This window comes from Telopea speciosissima, chromosome 2, assembly GCF_018873765.1.
Source record: "Telopea speciosissima isolate NSW1024214 ecotype Mountain lineage chromosome 2, Tspe_v1, whole genome shotgun sequence".
Classification (NCBI taxonomy): domain Eukaryota; kingdom Viridiplantae; phylum Streptophyta; class Magnoliopsida; order Proteales; family Proteaceae; genus Telopea; species Telopea speciosissima.
In genome coordinates, this window is record NC_057917.1 from 19,129,684 (window position 1) to 19,145,381 (window position 15,698).

Sequence of the window (15,698 nt, forward strand, 5' to 3'; positions counted from 1 at the left end):
CTATTATTGAAATCAATAGATAATCAATTCACTTATTTATAACTTTATACTCAATGATTTATTATCGGTTTCATTCAGTTCAGTTTTCAGTTTGGGTATTGATCTATTTGATACGGTCTGATTTTCAACCTGTCCCATCATACCCTAGTCCAAAGCCAATCCAATAAAAATCAGTTTGATTCAGTCCAAGTTTTATTGATCAGTTTCCATCGATCTTAACGGTTTGGATTAAATTTTGACACCGTTAGTACTGACCACCTCTTGAATCTACCAATGGAGTGCATCCACGCGATCAGTCACACTTCATACTTTCTTTACTTGATTACTTCCAAATTATCCAATGATTCTAAGCCTATCGTGAGATCCCAAACTTCCCAGATCCAAAGGATCCGAAAAATGGGCCTATCACTAGTTCCCAAACTTCCCAGATCCAATGGTTCAGATCTGTAAAAGGCCAATCCACATTGTGATTAAAAAAAAAAGAAGCCAATCCTCAGGTTGGGCAACGATGGTTGAATCCTATGGGTCCGCGTACTACCACGTGGTTATCTCAGTACTGATCAGCGACCATCTTAACTTAAATTTTTTTTTTTTACTATCAATGCATGCATGTATGACACGAGTACAGAATTGAGAAGAAAGGACGACCTTAATCCTCCTCGTAAGAATCGTCAGAAACCGTGAAACAAGGTTGGACCCTTTTTATATGAGGTGACACATAGACTTGATTAAAGGTCACTATGCATTGCCTTGTCAGCAAAATTTCTTGCATCGTTGACACGTGTAGCATCACCTACTATCAGGTGGGGTCCATTAGAAGGTTTAAACCGACAAGTAGCCTTAGACCTAGAAACTATTCCGACACGCGTCCATTTACATCAACTATGAACTCGCACGTGTCATCTAATGGAATCTCTACCCTTTCCTTATCTCTTCATATATATTAACCCCTAAGCAGCTGAGCTAACACAAATCACAGATCAAGTTTTAGTGAGTGAGAGAAAGGAAAGCGAAGATGTCGTCCAAACAAACAACGAAGGAAGAACGAGAAGAAGCTGCTGCGAGGGTGGCCGGTTCCGATCTCAATGAAGTTAACCGGGAACGTCGTCAGTACGAAGAAGCACAACATCCGACCGGCGTGATAGAAACCATTCAAGAAGGCACCAAGTCCATCTTGAAAGCCGTTAAAGAAGCTGCCACTGGAAAAGCTCATGACCCTACCAATACGACCAGAGAAGGTTTTTACGCCGCCGGTGACCGTGACAGAGATTCCATAATCGACAAGACCAGTGAAGCCAAAAACGCTGCTGCCGATAAGATGGGAGAGTACAACGACTATACGGTTGGCAAGGCAAAGCAAAGCAAAGACTCCACCGTGGAGAAGGTGGGGGAGTACAAGAACTATGCGGTGGAGAAAGCGAAGCAAACCAAAGACGAGACCATGGAGAAGGTGGAGGAGTTTAAGGACTACGCTGCTGAGAAGGCGAAGCAAACTAAGGATTCTACGGCTGACAAGGCGGAGCAAGCCAAGGAGAAGGTTGGGGAGTACAAGGACTATGCGGGTGAGAAGGCGAAGCAAACTAAGGATACTACGGCTGACAAGGCGGAGCAAGCAAAGGAGAAGGTGGGAGAGTACAAGGACTACGCTGCTGACAAAGGAGAGCAAGGGAAAGACACAACTATGGAGAAGATGGAGGAAAACAAGGATTATACTGCCGAGAAAGCAAAGGAAGGAAAGGATTCTGCCGTTCCGAAGCTAACTGAACTCAAGGAATCGGCTGCGGAAGCTGCGCGACGAGCAATAGAGACGTTGACTGGCAAGAAAGAAGAGACCAAACGGAAGGCTGCTGAGACAGGAGAGGCAGCCAAGGTCAGTAGATTACTAAAAGTAATTGAATTTAAATTTAAAATTACCTAAATGGAAAAGAAATGCCTCCTGATCGTATGCTAGCTCTAGCCGTCTAGATATCTAGACTCGCGTGAAATGACTGACCGTTGAATGAAATTTTGCTGCTACACTAGTAGCAGGAACAAGGCTGTCATGCAAGGAAATGGGATCTTAAGGAATGTTTTAGAAAATACTAAAATTTAGGAGGGTATTTATGAATCCAAAGGGGAAGTGAATTATTCCATTTTCTTGGCTGCTACTCTTGCAGCAGGAACATTCCTGCTATACCCATAGCAGCAAAATTTTTTCCATCCTGCTCCCATGGAAAGACAATTCGACTCCTCTACTTCTGCTTGCCCCTATTGTCGCGTGCACCCCACACTTAGGTAAGGTGGAATGTATTGTCTTACCCCTACTCAAGCACCTTGCCTGAGGGGGGTAAGGCGGTACTTTTCGTTGCGCTTATGTGTGGGGGTGCATAGCAGTACCGGGTAGGTGGAAGTAAAGGAGTTGAATGGGAATAAGTAGCATCGAGCTCCTCTTTGAGGTGAAAAATTGGATTTAGATCCCGTGGCAGCTGGAGGTTCCAGCCTAGCAAAACAAGGGGGCTTTTGATCGTTTCACAGGCTTGACCCAAATGGGTGGGCTCATGGTTAGCCAAAAAGATCCTGTCAATCTGGGTAGCATGCAGCCGTGTGTAGTGCTTGAGATGAGGTGGGTGCATTGACCGCCTTACCCTTGCTCGGGCAAGGCGTTAGGCAAGGGGTAAGACAGTAAATGCACACCGCCTCATCTCAGGTGCTGCACATGCAACACTGTTGCCCGGATTGACAGGAGCCGAATCCCATGGTTAGAGGAGAGCCAAAAATTTTGTTGCTACACTTTATTGCAAGAATGTTCCGTTACAAGCCTAACAAGGCTAACATGGAATAATTCACTTTCCCTTTGGGTTCATAAATACTTTCCTAGTTTTAATGTAGCAACAAGATTTCGAGACCAACTCCCAAGAGCCCGGGGGATCCAGATCTTCTACGGCACGAGCTGTCTGTCCTATCGTGCTGTGTAGACACAAGGCAGTGTGCATTGACCGCCTTATCCCTGCCTGAATGCCTTGCCCGAGCTGGGGTAAGGTGGTCATTATGCGTGGCCCTATATCTGTGCATCACAAGCAGAACAGGGCAGCGTGCCGTAGAAGATCTGTGTTGGGGCATAGGAGCATCCAACTATTAGGCTGTGCACCACACATCCTGCGCGCAGAATAATAAGACTTATTGTTACTTTGGCACTCTTTCTTTAATGGCTGAGTTATACCTAAATTCTTAACAAGTAAAACGTATTAAAATGGGTATACATATATATTGGAACTTATAGGGGAAGATGGGTGAGACCGAGGAAGCGGCGAGACAAAAGTTGGAAGAGCTGAAATTGAAAGGGAGAGAGTACAAGGACGAAGCTGGACAGAGGGCTGGAGAGGTGAAGGATACAGCGACTGAAAGGTTTGTGATTGAATCTGCATTTGAACATTCTAAATAAACTGTACGTTACATGATTTTGGATTTTAATATGTGGTTGTGCATGTAAATGTAGAATTGGAAACAGGCAGGGAGAAGGGGGGAAGGGGAGCATATTTGATGCGATCAAGGAGAAGCCAATGGGTTCAAGTGACGAGACGGAGCAGAAAAGGGAGCAAACTGATCAGTGTCACAACAGAGGTGGTCGTCAAGATGATGATGACACAGCGAAAATCCCAGTTAGAGGGGAAGTAGTGGTGGAAGGTCTCCATGAGACCGTGGATTCTCCCATCAAGGCATCGGCGGTTATTTTTAAGGCTTCCGATCAGATGTTCGGTCAGACTTTCAATGATGTTGGAAAGATGGAATAAGAGGAGACCGGTCGTAGGGATCGTGATGCTCATGGCTAGATATGATAACACAATATGTGTGTTTTCTTGCTCTGTGCTTGCATTGCATGGAGGGTGGTGCTTTGTCTCTTGTTTCTTGTGTTCATAAAGATCAGAGACCTGTCTCTTGTCCCTCTTTTTTTTTTTGTTAAAAAAGAACAAAGTTTAAATATCATACTCTTTGTTTTAATTTTTAACCATGCAAATTAGGGTTCTTAGCTGCTCCTTAGTACAACCGCAACATACCGGACGGAAGAGGTAGATTGAAAGAACTAGAGATTTTTAGACAACAAAATTTTTTTTTGATTCATTTATTTCTGATTATTCGGAAATTATCAAACAAAATAAACAAGGATCCAGATCCTCTATGGCGCGTTGCCCGTAGCAGCCTGTGCGGCATAGACTAGGTCATGCACACAATTACCGCCTTACCCCCGCTCGGGCAAAGCGTTTGGGCAGGGGTAAGGCGGTCTTTGCATGTGCGGTCCAATTTGCACCGCACAAGCCGCTACGGGCAGGTGCGCCGTACAAGATCTGAATTGAATAAACAAACAAAAAGATGTTATTTAATTTTATCCACCGGAGGAATGAGAAAAAAACCTACGAATTAAGGATCTAGATCCTCTATTGCTGAGCTGCCCGTCTTACCCCCACTCGGGCAAGGCGTTTGGGCAGGGTAAGGCGGACATTGTGTGCAACACTGTGTCTGGATTGGGCAGCACAGTCCTGCCGGGCAGTAGAGAATCCAAATTGCCGAATTAAAGAGTTTTAAGGCTTTTGATGTTTGAACATCATTAGTTCAGTTAATCTCGGAATTCCTTCTCTTCATGCACGCAACACTAATTTCACCTAGTCTCGATCCTCTCCCCTTGTGGTGACCCTTCTCACATGGGATTCTATCCTCCATGAGGTATTAGAGGATTTGGCTCCTATTTTGTAGTGGCGGGAGCTGGAGCGTCCAACCCATGGAAACCACCTAAAAACAGGGGGTGGGGTGGTCATTTCACATGTGGGACCTAGGTGGGACCCGCCAATGAAATGACCACCCCACCCCTGTTTTTGCTGTCGTTTAGCTGGGCTGAACGCTCCAGCTCCCGCCACTGCAGGACAGGAGTCAAATCCGGTATTAGACCACTAGTCAATGGTTCATTAATTGACTCGTGGTTTGGATTACCTTTTAAGTGGTGAGATCCCATGTGGAGAGGGTAACTCCTCTCCCCATGTGGGGAGCTGATTAGGCCTCCTCCACCTCTATCCCTCCCAATTTTCCGATCATCCTATTGCATAAAAGTATCCTGCTACGGTCTGTGGTCTCCTTCTATCGACAAGCTTCCCCTTTGACCTTAAATGCATATGCCAAATGTAGCCTAAAGCATAGATGGAGGTCCAACAAAAATTTGCAAACCAAAACATAGCCAAAAGAAATATGCAAACCAAAATGTAGCTTTAGCATATATAGATGGGATCCAAAAGATATTTGGTCAATTGGTTTTGTCAGTTAATTTCTATTTTGAATCATCTGATGGATTTTTTATTTTTAAAAAATTAGATGATTTAATATAGGGAAAATTTCTTGTACACCCCTTATACTATGACCGATTGCTTGATAACCCCAACTTTCAAACAATTACTTGAACACCTTCCGCATTTTAAGATTTCTTACAAGTAATAGCCATGTCCGTTAGTCAGTCACCGTTTAGCGATGATGTCATGGGTTAGAAAAATCTTAAATGTCCAAACTACCCTTTTAAGGTAGTAAATGACCCTTTTACCCTCCTCCTTCTTCTTCTTCCTACAACCCCACTGCCCCTACCCCATACTACAACCCAACCCACCACCATGCCCCACCCTCCCCATCACCCCCACCCCTCGACTCCATTTGGCCACACAGCCTCCTTCCATGACCCTGCCCTGCGAGGAGTTTTGGGTTGGATAAAAAAAGCACCTACATCAAGAACAAAAACTGGGCTTGAGTTTTCTGAGTTGCATTGGGGTTCGATTTTCTTGATGGGAGAGTGACTCTGTTTCTTCTTAGGAGATATTGCTTTGTCTGTGACTTCGTTGTAGTGTTTTGGCATTGGTGGACTTGCCATCTTTGCGATATGGGGAGAGTTTCTATAAACGTCCTTATTTGTGAGGAGAAGCCAAACCCGAATCCTTGATTTTGCTACCATTTCTGGCCTTTCGACAGGACCCATCAGAGATATTCTTCTATTTTTTGTTGATGAGCCATCAAAATGACCACTAGCCGGGGAGGGACACTTGTCTGGTCCAGAGCCGAACGAAAGAACATGATCAAGGAAAAATCAGACCGACCCCGAGGGATCGATAGACCTACCAAAAAAATGCCGGTATATGCTTGAAGGAACTGACCCTCCATGGACGACAACCAGGCCAGGTCCTCCATGGACGACAACCAGGCCGAGTCCTCCACGGACGAGCGCCAGGCCGAGCCTTCCTCACTCGTAGTCCCATTTAGGCCATGCATGTTCGGACACCACACCGAGCTCAAAACACTTAGAACATCCCAAGGTGGGAGGGTTAGATATTCTCGCCAAATCTTAAGGGTCGGCTCCACCAAGACATAAATCTAAACGATAACTATATATCCCGCCTAAACTGCAGAGCCATGCCATCACATCCTGATATTCTCGGGATTAGTTGACTCAACCAGATCCATCTGTTATCCGTTAACAGAACCATATCACACTCAAATAAGGACACTTACCAAACGCAGAGTCATCCTCCTACTATCACTCCACTCAGAAGACTCCTACCAAAAGGAGGACTCTTCCCATACGAGGACTCTTTTCCATCGCCAAAATTGCCCTATAAATACCCAAGTATGAAACTAAAATGGGATCCAACTTTTCACTACATTGAACTACTACTATTTTGGAGACCGGACTTAGGCATTAGAGAATCCTCGACTGGAGTCACACCGGCTCTCTTGTGTTGACTTAGTTTTTGCAGGCTCATCCTAAGCGAACCAGATGACAAAGGTTTCCAGACGCAACACTTGTCATTCTCCTTATGGACCTTACTGTTGCTCTCTTCATCTAGCTTGTTGATTTGCTTATTCTTCTTCTCCAACACTCTCTCTTTCTCTTCTGTTCTCCTTGTTTTTATTCGCCTCCACCCTCCTCTGCTTCAAATGTTCAGAACCCATCTCGGATTTCTTCCCCTTTGATCCCAAATCCTTGATTTTTCTGTCACATTCTCAAATCTGAGCAGGAAGAAATCAAAGTAATGAAAGAGCAAAATAGAAAGAAATGAATCAAAGAACAGTAGGAAAAGGGGAAGTGTGAACTCAAAACAGAATAATGAAGTGAGCAAAATTGCCATTGCCAAAGGGTGCTCTAACATTGAGGAGTTGGTTCTTTTTGGTATCAATCTTACTTATTTGAGTTTGAGCCTGTTCGCTGCCAATTGCCAAAATCTTGAGCGCTTAACATTGGGTTGGAATAACACGTTTGGTGACACCGAGATTTCATGCATAGCATTGAAGAATCTCTTTATCATGACGTGCCCAGCTGTCACTGATTATGTGATGGAAGCACTTCCTGGTCGTTGTTCTAATCTGGTCAAGGTGAAGATTAGGAGTCGCAGTGGAATAACTTGTGATGTTGTGATTTCAAAGGTATTTTGGGCTCCATGGGATTGTTATGGTGTGGTTTCACTCCCAACGACAAACGAACCTATAAGTGGGGAAGTGAAGAAGAAGAAGAAGGAGGGTAAGTTGGTCATTTTAACTTCATAAGTTTTAATTGAATAACTCATAAGGGTAAAATGGACTTTTCCATTCAACCACTACCAGCAGACTAACACCGTCAGGTTTCATGGGGCTTCAAGTAATTATTTAAAAAGTTGGGGTTATCAAGCAATCGGGCCATAGTACAAGGGATGTTCAAGTAATTTTACCTTTAAAATATAGGGAAAGAGAACACTACCTAGGCGTGTATGGTGCGCTACCACTATGCTCAGACATAAGGGCACGTGAAATGATTGTCGCGTTCTTGGTAAATTCCACTTTTTCATGGGGGCGCAACGGCCATTTTCACGTCTCTATGCCTAGGTGTAGGGGCAGTGCACCACAAGTAGCGTTCTTTCTCCTTAAAATATAATTCTTTTATGGGCAAAAGAACGCTAACTGGTCATGTAGTGCTTACACAAAAACATATGCAAGAGTGTGTGTAGGAGCATTTAAGTGGATGAGATTTTTTTGGTCATTGGGGGCTGACTAGCTTAGTAATAAATTCTCACAATCCTGCGTTTAGGCACAAGAACCACTTGACCGATTAATGATCTTTTCCCCTTCTTTTATTTTTAAAACTTGTGTTAGATAATTATGTCTCTTCTAAATACACACGTAAATGGCCAATTGATGTGACTATTGGAATTACATATCCTAATGATCAACAAACGACATGTCAAAAAAAACCATCTTAAAAAATCATGGTTTGTGATATTTTCACTATAGACAACCTTAGAGGTGTTTCTTCTCCTAAAAATAGAGGTTCAACCCATTTCTCCAACAATTTTCAACTTAAGTTTTTCTTTTTAGCGTAGTTATTTTAAATTGAGCATTACTCAGAAGTGTCTCAAGAAGGACTAGTAAATGGTAATGCCTTTTGGGTTGTTTTGTCTTGGAAGCTGTTTCATTTTATCTAATTACACTATAAACGTTTGTGGTCTCAAAGAGAATAGCAAATGGCAAGCTCCCAACGAATGATAAGGTTATAACCAGAGGAGTTTCTCTTTGCTCTAGGTGTGATCTATGTGGTAAGGCAGCAAAATCATTGAACCACTTATTTTTGGATTGTTCATTTGCTTGTTCCGTTTGAAGCTCTTTTGGGCCTGTTTTGATACTTGTTGGCAGCACATTTCTTCCTTTCAGGAGTTGAGTTTGTGGTGAAAGCAAAAGTCAAACGCTTTTTCTCTCAAGGAGGCATGACTGTTAGGTTTGATATTGATCCTTTATTTCATTTGGTTAGAGCGAAATGCTAGACGTTATGAGGGAAGAAGGCATAGTCATTCTCGGATATGGGTCTCGGTTCAAAAAGAGCTCAGTGCCTTACCGTCTTTGTTCTCTAATTGTGTGTTCTCGGTGGTGGACTTCATTCAAGCTAAGTATATGCACATGTAGTATCAGGCCCATGGTCTGAATTCTGGAGATTTTTTGGACCTGCCCTCCTCCACAATGGTGCAAACTTAATGTGGATGGATGTTCGTTAGGGAATTATTCGTGATGATACGACTAGAGTGGTTTTCTCCTTCAGAAAATTTTTGGGTGTTAAAACAAATTATGAGGCTGAATTTTTGGAGCTTATCCATGGTGTTGAATATGCTAGAGACCTTGGTATAAGAAGACTTTGGATTGAATGTGAATCAACTACTGTTTCGATTCTAGTTTTTCGTGGAAAGGTTCCTTAGTTTGTTTGTCAAGGATGGTCAGCACTTAAATCCTTCCTTGCATCCATCGAGTAGAAGGTGTCGCACTGCTTTAGAGAAGTGAACCCTGTTGCTAACTTCCTAGCTAAGTTAGCCACAATATTGTTAGATTCTTCTTCGATGGTAGCTTTGGCCCCCTTAGTGCAAGATGACTTATTGATTGATGTGCAATGTAGGGGTTATGATTTCGTGTCTCCATTTCCTAAATTTTTTGTAGCTAGCAGTTTTGCCATCCCGCATAGGGCAATGCCGTAGGTGGAAGTGGTTATTCTTGCTCTTCTGTCTCAGTATCTGGCTTTGGCTAGATTATTTTTTGTACTATCATTTTTCACTTATTTTGTAATACAGTTGATCCTTTAGCTAAAAAAAAATGGCATTTAGGTTAATGTTAACATATACAATGTTCGTATTGTTAACGGTATCTATGTGTTTTGTATAAAATAGTATGAATTATTCTTTAATATTCATTTGCAGGTAACATTTGCAGAAAATGCACTTTAAAAATACATTAAGTAACTAAAGTTTGAAGTTTCATATTTTGGGTACCTGATGTTTCACCATTGTTACATTTGAGGTATGTTTCAACAATGTTACATTTATTAAGGTTTTTATTTTTTTATAATTTTAAATTTACCCCTCTACTCATTACTATGTGTGTCAATTTGGGAACAAAACTGGGAACCGTCCTAAATCCGTCCCGTTAAAACCCGGTACCGAACCATCCCATTAATAAATGGGATGGTATTAGAATTTGAATTTGGTACCGGAATAATAAATGGAACAGGACGATTTTGGGATGCGTTTCCCAAAGGTACCAGTACCGAAATACCGATTAGGTACCAGATGGAACCGAAACCATTAATACCATTTCAAAGGATATATTTCATGTTCTTGTGTTCAAGTTTTCTAGCTGTATTTTGATTTATTTGAGTAGTATTTTCTCTTATGGAGGTTTCGACTGATAGACCTTTAGTTTTGTTTCTATAAAATTTTTTAGTGATGATACTAAAACCTTACATGAACTTGTATATTTTGTCATTATCAATTCTTAATTGTCATTTTAAGAAGCTTACATTCGATCTTAAGAAGTTTGAAGAAGTAAAACCATGAAATTCATCATGGTTTTCTACTCTAAGTTGCTTTCTAAAAGTAAGAGATTTGATACCTTAGATCTCATGATCGTATCTATAATGTTGTTAAGGTCATTACCAAGGTGGTGTTGGCTAGCCGTTTGAAGAATATATTTGATAGCATCATCTCCCCTAGCCAATCGATTTTTGTATTTAATCGTGTGATCTTAGATAATATATTATTATTTTATAAGGCTTTCCATTACATAAAGCATAAGAAAAAAGGAAAGAAAATATTCATAGCTCTCAAGCTTGATACGAAGGTGTACGATCGTCTAAAGTGGGTCTTCAACGAAAGGATCTTATTACATATGAGATTTAGTGTGAAGTTTCTTTCTCTGATTATGTCTTGCATAACTTTTGTCTCATATAACCTTCTCATTTATGGAACGGTTCGAGGCTCTGCCACTCCTAGGGTATTCGACAAGCTGACCCCCTTTCCCCTACTCTTTTTGTGATTTGCTCACAAGCTTTAAGCTATGTTTTGTCACAGGCTTAAGAGATTAGATGCATTCATAGTCTTAAGATTCGCAATAGAACAACCCCTTTGTCTCATCTTCTTTTTGTGGATGATAGCCTCATCTTCTCGAAAGTGTCCTTGAAATTCTCAATCTTAAAGGATGCCTGAATATTTATTGCAACGAAAGTGGCCAACAAATAAACCTAAAAAAATCTATACTCATTTTCAGCCCTTACATAGCCCTAATATGACATCAAGATTTAGAAGATGGTTCTCCAGACTCCTCAAAATTCCACATGGTAATGGCTCCAAAAAGTATCTCGGGCTTAGAAAAGAAAATTGGTTTTGAATCTCTCTACTATAGCCTCCTTATATGGTTTTGACTCTCTGATACCACTTGTTAGGACGAGTAGAACTCACCCTTAATAGTTAGTCATTAAGGAGAGTGTGTCAAGTCCTTTAAGCCTTCACATCAAGCTACTATCATCCGATAAGAGATCAGTTGTTTTCTTGTGGAACCCCAACAATCTCCTCCTCCATACGGGAGCACAAGTGATATCAGAGCCAAGACACGACAACTCTAGTGTGCCTCTGGGGATGGAGAAAATCCCTCTAAAAAGATCTTATTTTCCACGTGGAGGGAGTTCCACGTGAAAACAACTGATCTCACATCTGATGTGAATAGCCTAGTATGAAGGTTTATAAGGACTTGGGCACCTTTTCTTAAACAGTTAGCTCTTAAAGCTGAGTTTTACTTGTTTTACTCAACTACCTCTTAAGTATGACCTCAAATAGTTTATTTCCTCCTTATGAATGAATCACCATGACCATTGCAAGTCGACTAAGCGAAGGGGAAGATAAAGACGAAGGTGAAGACTAAGATGAAGATGAAGACGAAGACAATGACGAAGGCAAAGATAAAGATGAGTTCGTGATAGGGGACAAATTGGAGGATAATGCTGTAGTAGCCCGGAATAATGCTCTAGTGGTTTTGGCCTGGCATGCTCATGGAGAGATGGAGGTGGGTTATGATAGAGTTTAGGTTTTCAAATACATTGCTATATAGATACAATTTCATGACGCTTTAGGTGAGTTACTATTTCTTAATTTAAAGAGTGTTGCTACACCGTGGTATGGAAATTCACGAGCTTGAGCCTTTAATGCTGCCACAACTCCAACACTGATCTTAGCCGTTGGTGTCATGAATATTGGTTGCCAAAGGGGTAGCTCAGCCTCCAGTACTGTTAAAGTGATTCCTCATGGCTATTCCCTTCAATCAGCCTTTGCATTAAATGATCATAACTCTATTCAAATTGTTACACATTTAAATACTCAAGGTGCGGCCAACGGTTACACCACCACATTCTCTGGTACAATGGTTAATGCTCATCAATCTCCACAGTTAACCAGTGGTTACAAGCTTTCGATCTCAGCCATTGATGCCGTTACAGTATCCCTCATGCTTCATCCCTTTAACCAGCCTTTGCATTAAATGATCGTAACTCTATTCAAATGGTTACACATTTAAATGCTCAAGGTGCGGCCAACGGTTACACCACCACATTCACTGTTACAATGGTTAATGCTCATCAATCTCCACAGTTGACCAGTGGTTGCATGCTTTCAATTTCATCAGTTTCAGCATCTCCTAGAGGGAATAAATCACCACAATTTCATCTGTTTCATGCACTCAAGGATTATTATGGGGCTCATCAATCCCTACAAGTGGTTACACTTCCGTTACAGGTTGCAAGCAGCTTCCTATTAGCAATGAGCTTCAATCGGTTATGAATCATAATAGCCTTCAATTTCTCAACAATCAAGCAACACTAACTATAATGGCATAGCTGGCCAATGGTATATCAAATGATGCAGCGTTAAAAGGACTCTCTGAGTAATGTTCCAACGGATATAGCCGTTACAACATATTTGGCATCTAGTTTAGAATCATATATTTTCGTTTTTATTTCAAGGGAGGAAAATAACATGACTGACTTCCTTGTCAGGAGGGCCCAGTTCTTGACATGTGAAACTGTTTGTCCCACTTCCATTCCATGGTTTCATGAAGCTTGTAATTCATAATCCATGTATATTACACGTTCTTATCAATAAAGCTTTGTTTACCAAAAAAAGGGTATCACACTAATTCATTCAATTTATTGATTTAGTCCTCATATTCTTTTTTCTACCCATGAGTTAGATTCATTGTGTTTGCTCAATGTCTCTAGGCTCAACCCCCCCCCCCAAGACCCCCACAAAATATGGGCTCAACCTTCCCCCCTCCCCAATAATATGTGAGAGGGCCAATTATGGTTAACTTGATGGGTAATCAAGACATGTTCAATCTGGATAATGTAAAATTCATCTATGTGTGAGTTGTTATATGTCATCTTGACTTTTGATGTCTTTGTCTTGCTTGACTATCTTAACTCTCCAAAACTTAGAACATGATCAATATTTTGAAAAGAACTACTGCAACAGATGATTTCCAAAGTGAGGCCACTTGGATGATGGAAAAGCTAGCAGAGTGCTACATTTTCGTCTTAAACACAAGATACTTCTATTTTGTTCCTCTTTTCTCTTCTGTATAACCTAAAATTAAAAGAATTGCTCGAGGGAACTTGTTTTTGAGATGAAAGTAAAATAAAAAATCAAATCGGTGAATGGCGACCCATCATTGACTGATTCAGCTGACTCCTACCAATTCTACTAAATTTTCAGTTGATTATGACCGATTCTGATCAATTCGGCCCTAACTGATTCAATTCTATTTTTTTGAAAGTTTTTGTCGTGCCAATCAGTCTTGCAGAACCAATTTTATATCTTCCATGGTTCATAAGCTGCCAGTGAAGCCAATTGGTATCTATGGAAACCATACGAGTGGAATTTGACTGCAGAGACTCATGTTGGGACCTCCATTCGTGTACCTTCCATGCCCATTCTTTTTCTTTTCCCAGATTATGAAAACTTGACTAGAACAAACTAGTTCTAGGAAAAAACCGACCATCAACGGTATTTACAAGAGGAGGGTGTGGTTGTAATCACCAAACATAAGATAAAGTAAAATTGGAGGCATATTTTGCTAGAACATGGGACTCACTAATAATCTCTCTAGGTACATGAACAAAAATAACAAAAGAAGCATTGAAAGCTAGAAATTCAACAACAATGGTGCGCGTCGTGCAATCTAACTGCACATCAAGCAATGAGAGCTAAGATAATAGGGAGGCAATCAGATGCTAAAACTAAAGAAGAGAAATCAAAGCTTTGAGAAAGCAGGAGAGCGTCTCGAATCGCCTCAGTCTCAATTGATGGAGCCGAAAAACCAAAGCCAGCCTTACATCTAGCTCCAAGAAAATGCCTCTAACTGTCCTTGAACACAACTCCCACACTATAACTTGAGCAGACCAAGCTCCATCTATTGCTCCCTATACAAAATGGCTAGGCAAGGAAGCCCAAGACCGAGCTGATATCGGGAACTTAGGCAAAGGATCGCTAATCTGCCGGTTTATTCCTATAAAGTTGCGCTCAACAAAAATATGGAATGCTGAAATTGTAGACCAAATTTGCCAAGAAAGGGAAGACCAATTAATAGTGAAGTCTCTTCTATTTGAAAATACCCATCAATCTTGGGTATTAGCCAAGGGAAGCGGGATTCGAATAATGGCCATAATCTCAGGAAGGGAGAATAGACTATGAAGGATGTTGAGGTCTTATTCTTTAGTTTGAGTATAGGAAATCATAGACCAAATCTAAATTGAGGCCAAAGGGAGGGCTAACAACTTGGCCACCTGGGAAGGTGGGAATCCAAGGATCCGAATAAATGTGTGAAGATGTCCCATTCCGCAATTTTCGCCTTAGTCCTTCAAGAAGAATTGTTTTTCCTCGTAATAAATTGCACCAAGCCCATGAGCAATTTTGGCGAGGCATAACATCTAAAAAGGAGGACCTTAGGAATTATTTCCCTTCCAAAACCTGAACCCATAAAGCATTTGGGCTGTGAATTGAAGGATGCACCATCCTTGTCTAGCAAGAAGCGCATGATTAAAACACCCCATATCCCGAAATCCTAAGCCACCCCTAGTTTTACTAGTGCAGACAACATCCAACTTTCTCCAAAAAAATCCCTCTATTTTATTTAATTATTCAGTAGTATTCGGAGAAAAGAAACATCGACATTACATAGGAGGGAATGCTCGTTGCAACCGATTTAATGAGTATTTCCTTACTTGCTATTGAAAGGAGACAATCCTTCCAACTGGTAATCTTAGATTGAACTCTTTCAATGACGCTAGAGAAAAGAGTTCGTTTTGATTACCCAAAATGACTAGGTAGGCCAAGGTACTTCCCATGATGAGATGCAGCTAGAAAACCAGAAATTTTGGCAATGGCATCCTTAATATTGGATGGGGGATTTTGGGCTAAACATAATGCTTGAATTTTGTATATTAACTTTCTAATCAGATGCACTGCAATAATTATCCAGCAAAGATACCAAGTGTTATGTATGTCTCGAATTCTTGTACTGTTTTGAAGAATGACCCGCTCCGACATTTTTGGTGGTGACCTGAACGGAACTTTTTCCAAGATTTGTGATGGTACCCATTTCAAAGATTGACCTGATCCGATGGAGGAATATGTATATTTCTTTGCCCTCTTTGTTGTAAAGACAATGAGATTTGGGGTTTTCGATTTAGGGTTTTTGGGAGAGAGCAGCAACGTCGTTTTTGGGTGTTCTTAAGAGATCTCCATTGTAACTTTCTCCGATTTACATAGTGAAGCATCTTCGCCTTCGCCCGAGGACAAAGCACACCATATTGGTGTGTGAACCACGTTAAATCTCTGTGTCATCTTTCTTTGTTTTCGTTG

The 15,698-nt window shown here is 41.2% G+C and overlaps 1 protein-coding gene across 1 annotated transcript; it reads left to right on the top strand.

Annotated features, from left to right (window-relative positions):
* Positions 1 to 1,015: 1,015 nt before the first annotated feature.
* LOC122650525 (late embryogenesis abundant protein ECP63-like) lies at positions 1,016 to 3,886 on the top strand. Its single transcript, XM_043843930.1, has 3 exons — positions 1,016 to 1,870; positions 3,260 to 3,384; positions 3,476 to 3,886. Exons 1-3 carry the CDS (start codon positions 1,016 to 1,018, stop codon positions 3,768 to 3,770), a joined length of 1,275 nt encoding a protein of 424 aa, XP_043699865.1. The 3' UTR covers positions 3,771 to 3,886.
* Positions 3,887 to 15,698: the final 11,812 nt, after the last annotated feature.

What these genes read in the sequence shown, in the direction of transcription:
- LOC122650525 (XM_043843930.1), top strand. Translation starts at nt 1,016, where the DNA reads ATGTCGTCCAAACAAACAACGAAGGAAGAACGAGAAGAAGCTGCTGCG. An exon ending in AGACAGGAGAGGCAGCCAAG is followed by an intron (nt 1,871 to 3,259) that starts GTCAGTAGATTA and finishes TGGAACTTATAG; the next exon opens with GGGAAGATGGGTGAGACCGA. An exon ending in AAGGATACAGCGACTGAAAG is followed by an intron (nt 3,385 to 3,475) that starts GTTTGTGATTGA and finishes ATGTAAATGTAG; the next exon opens with AATTGGAAACAGGCAGGGAG.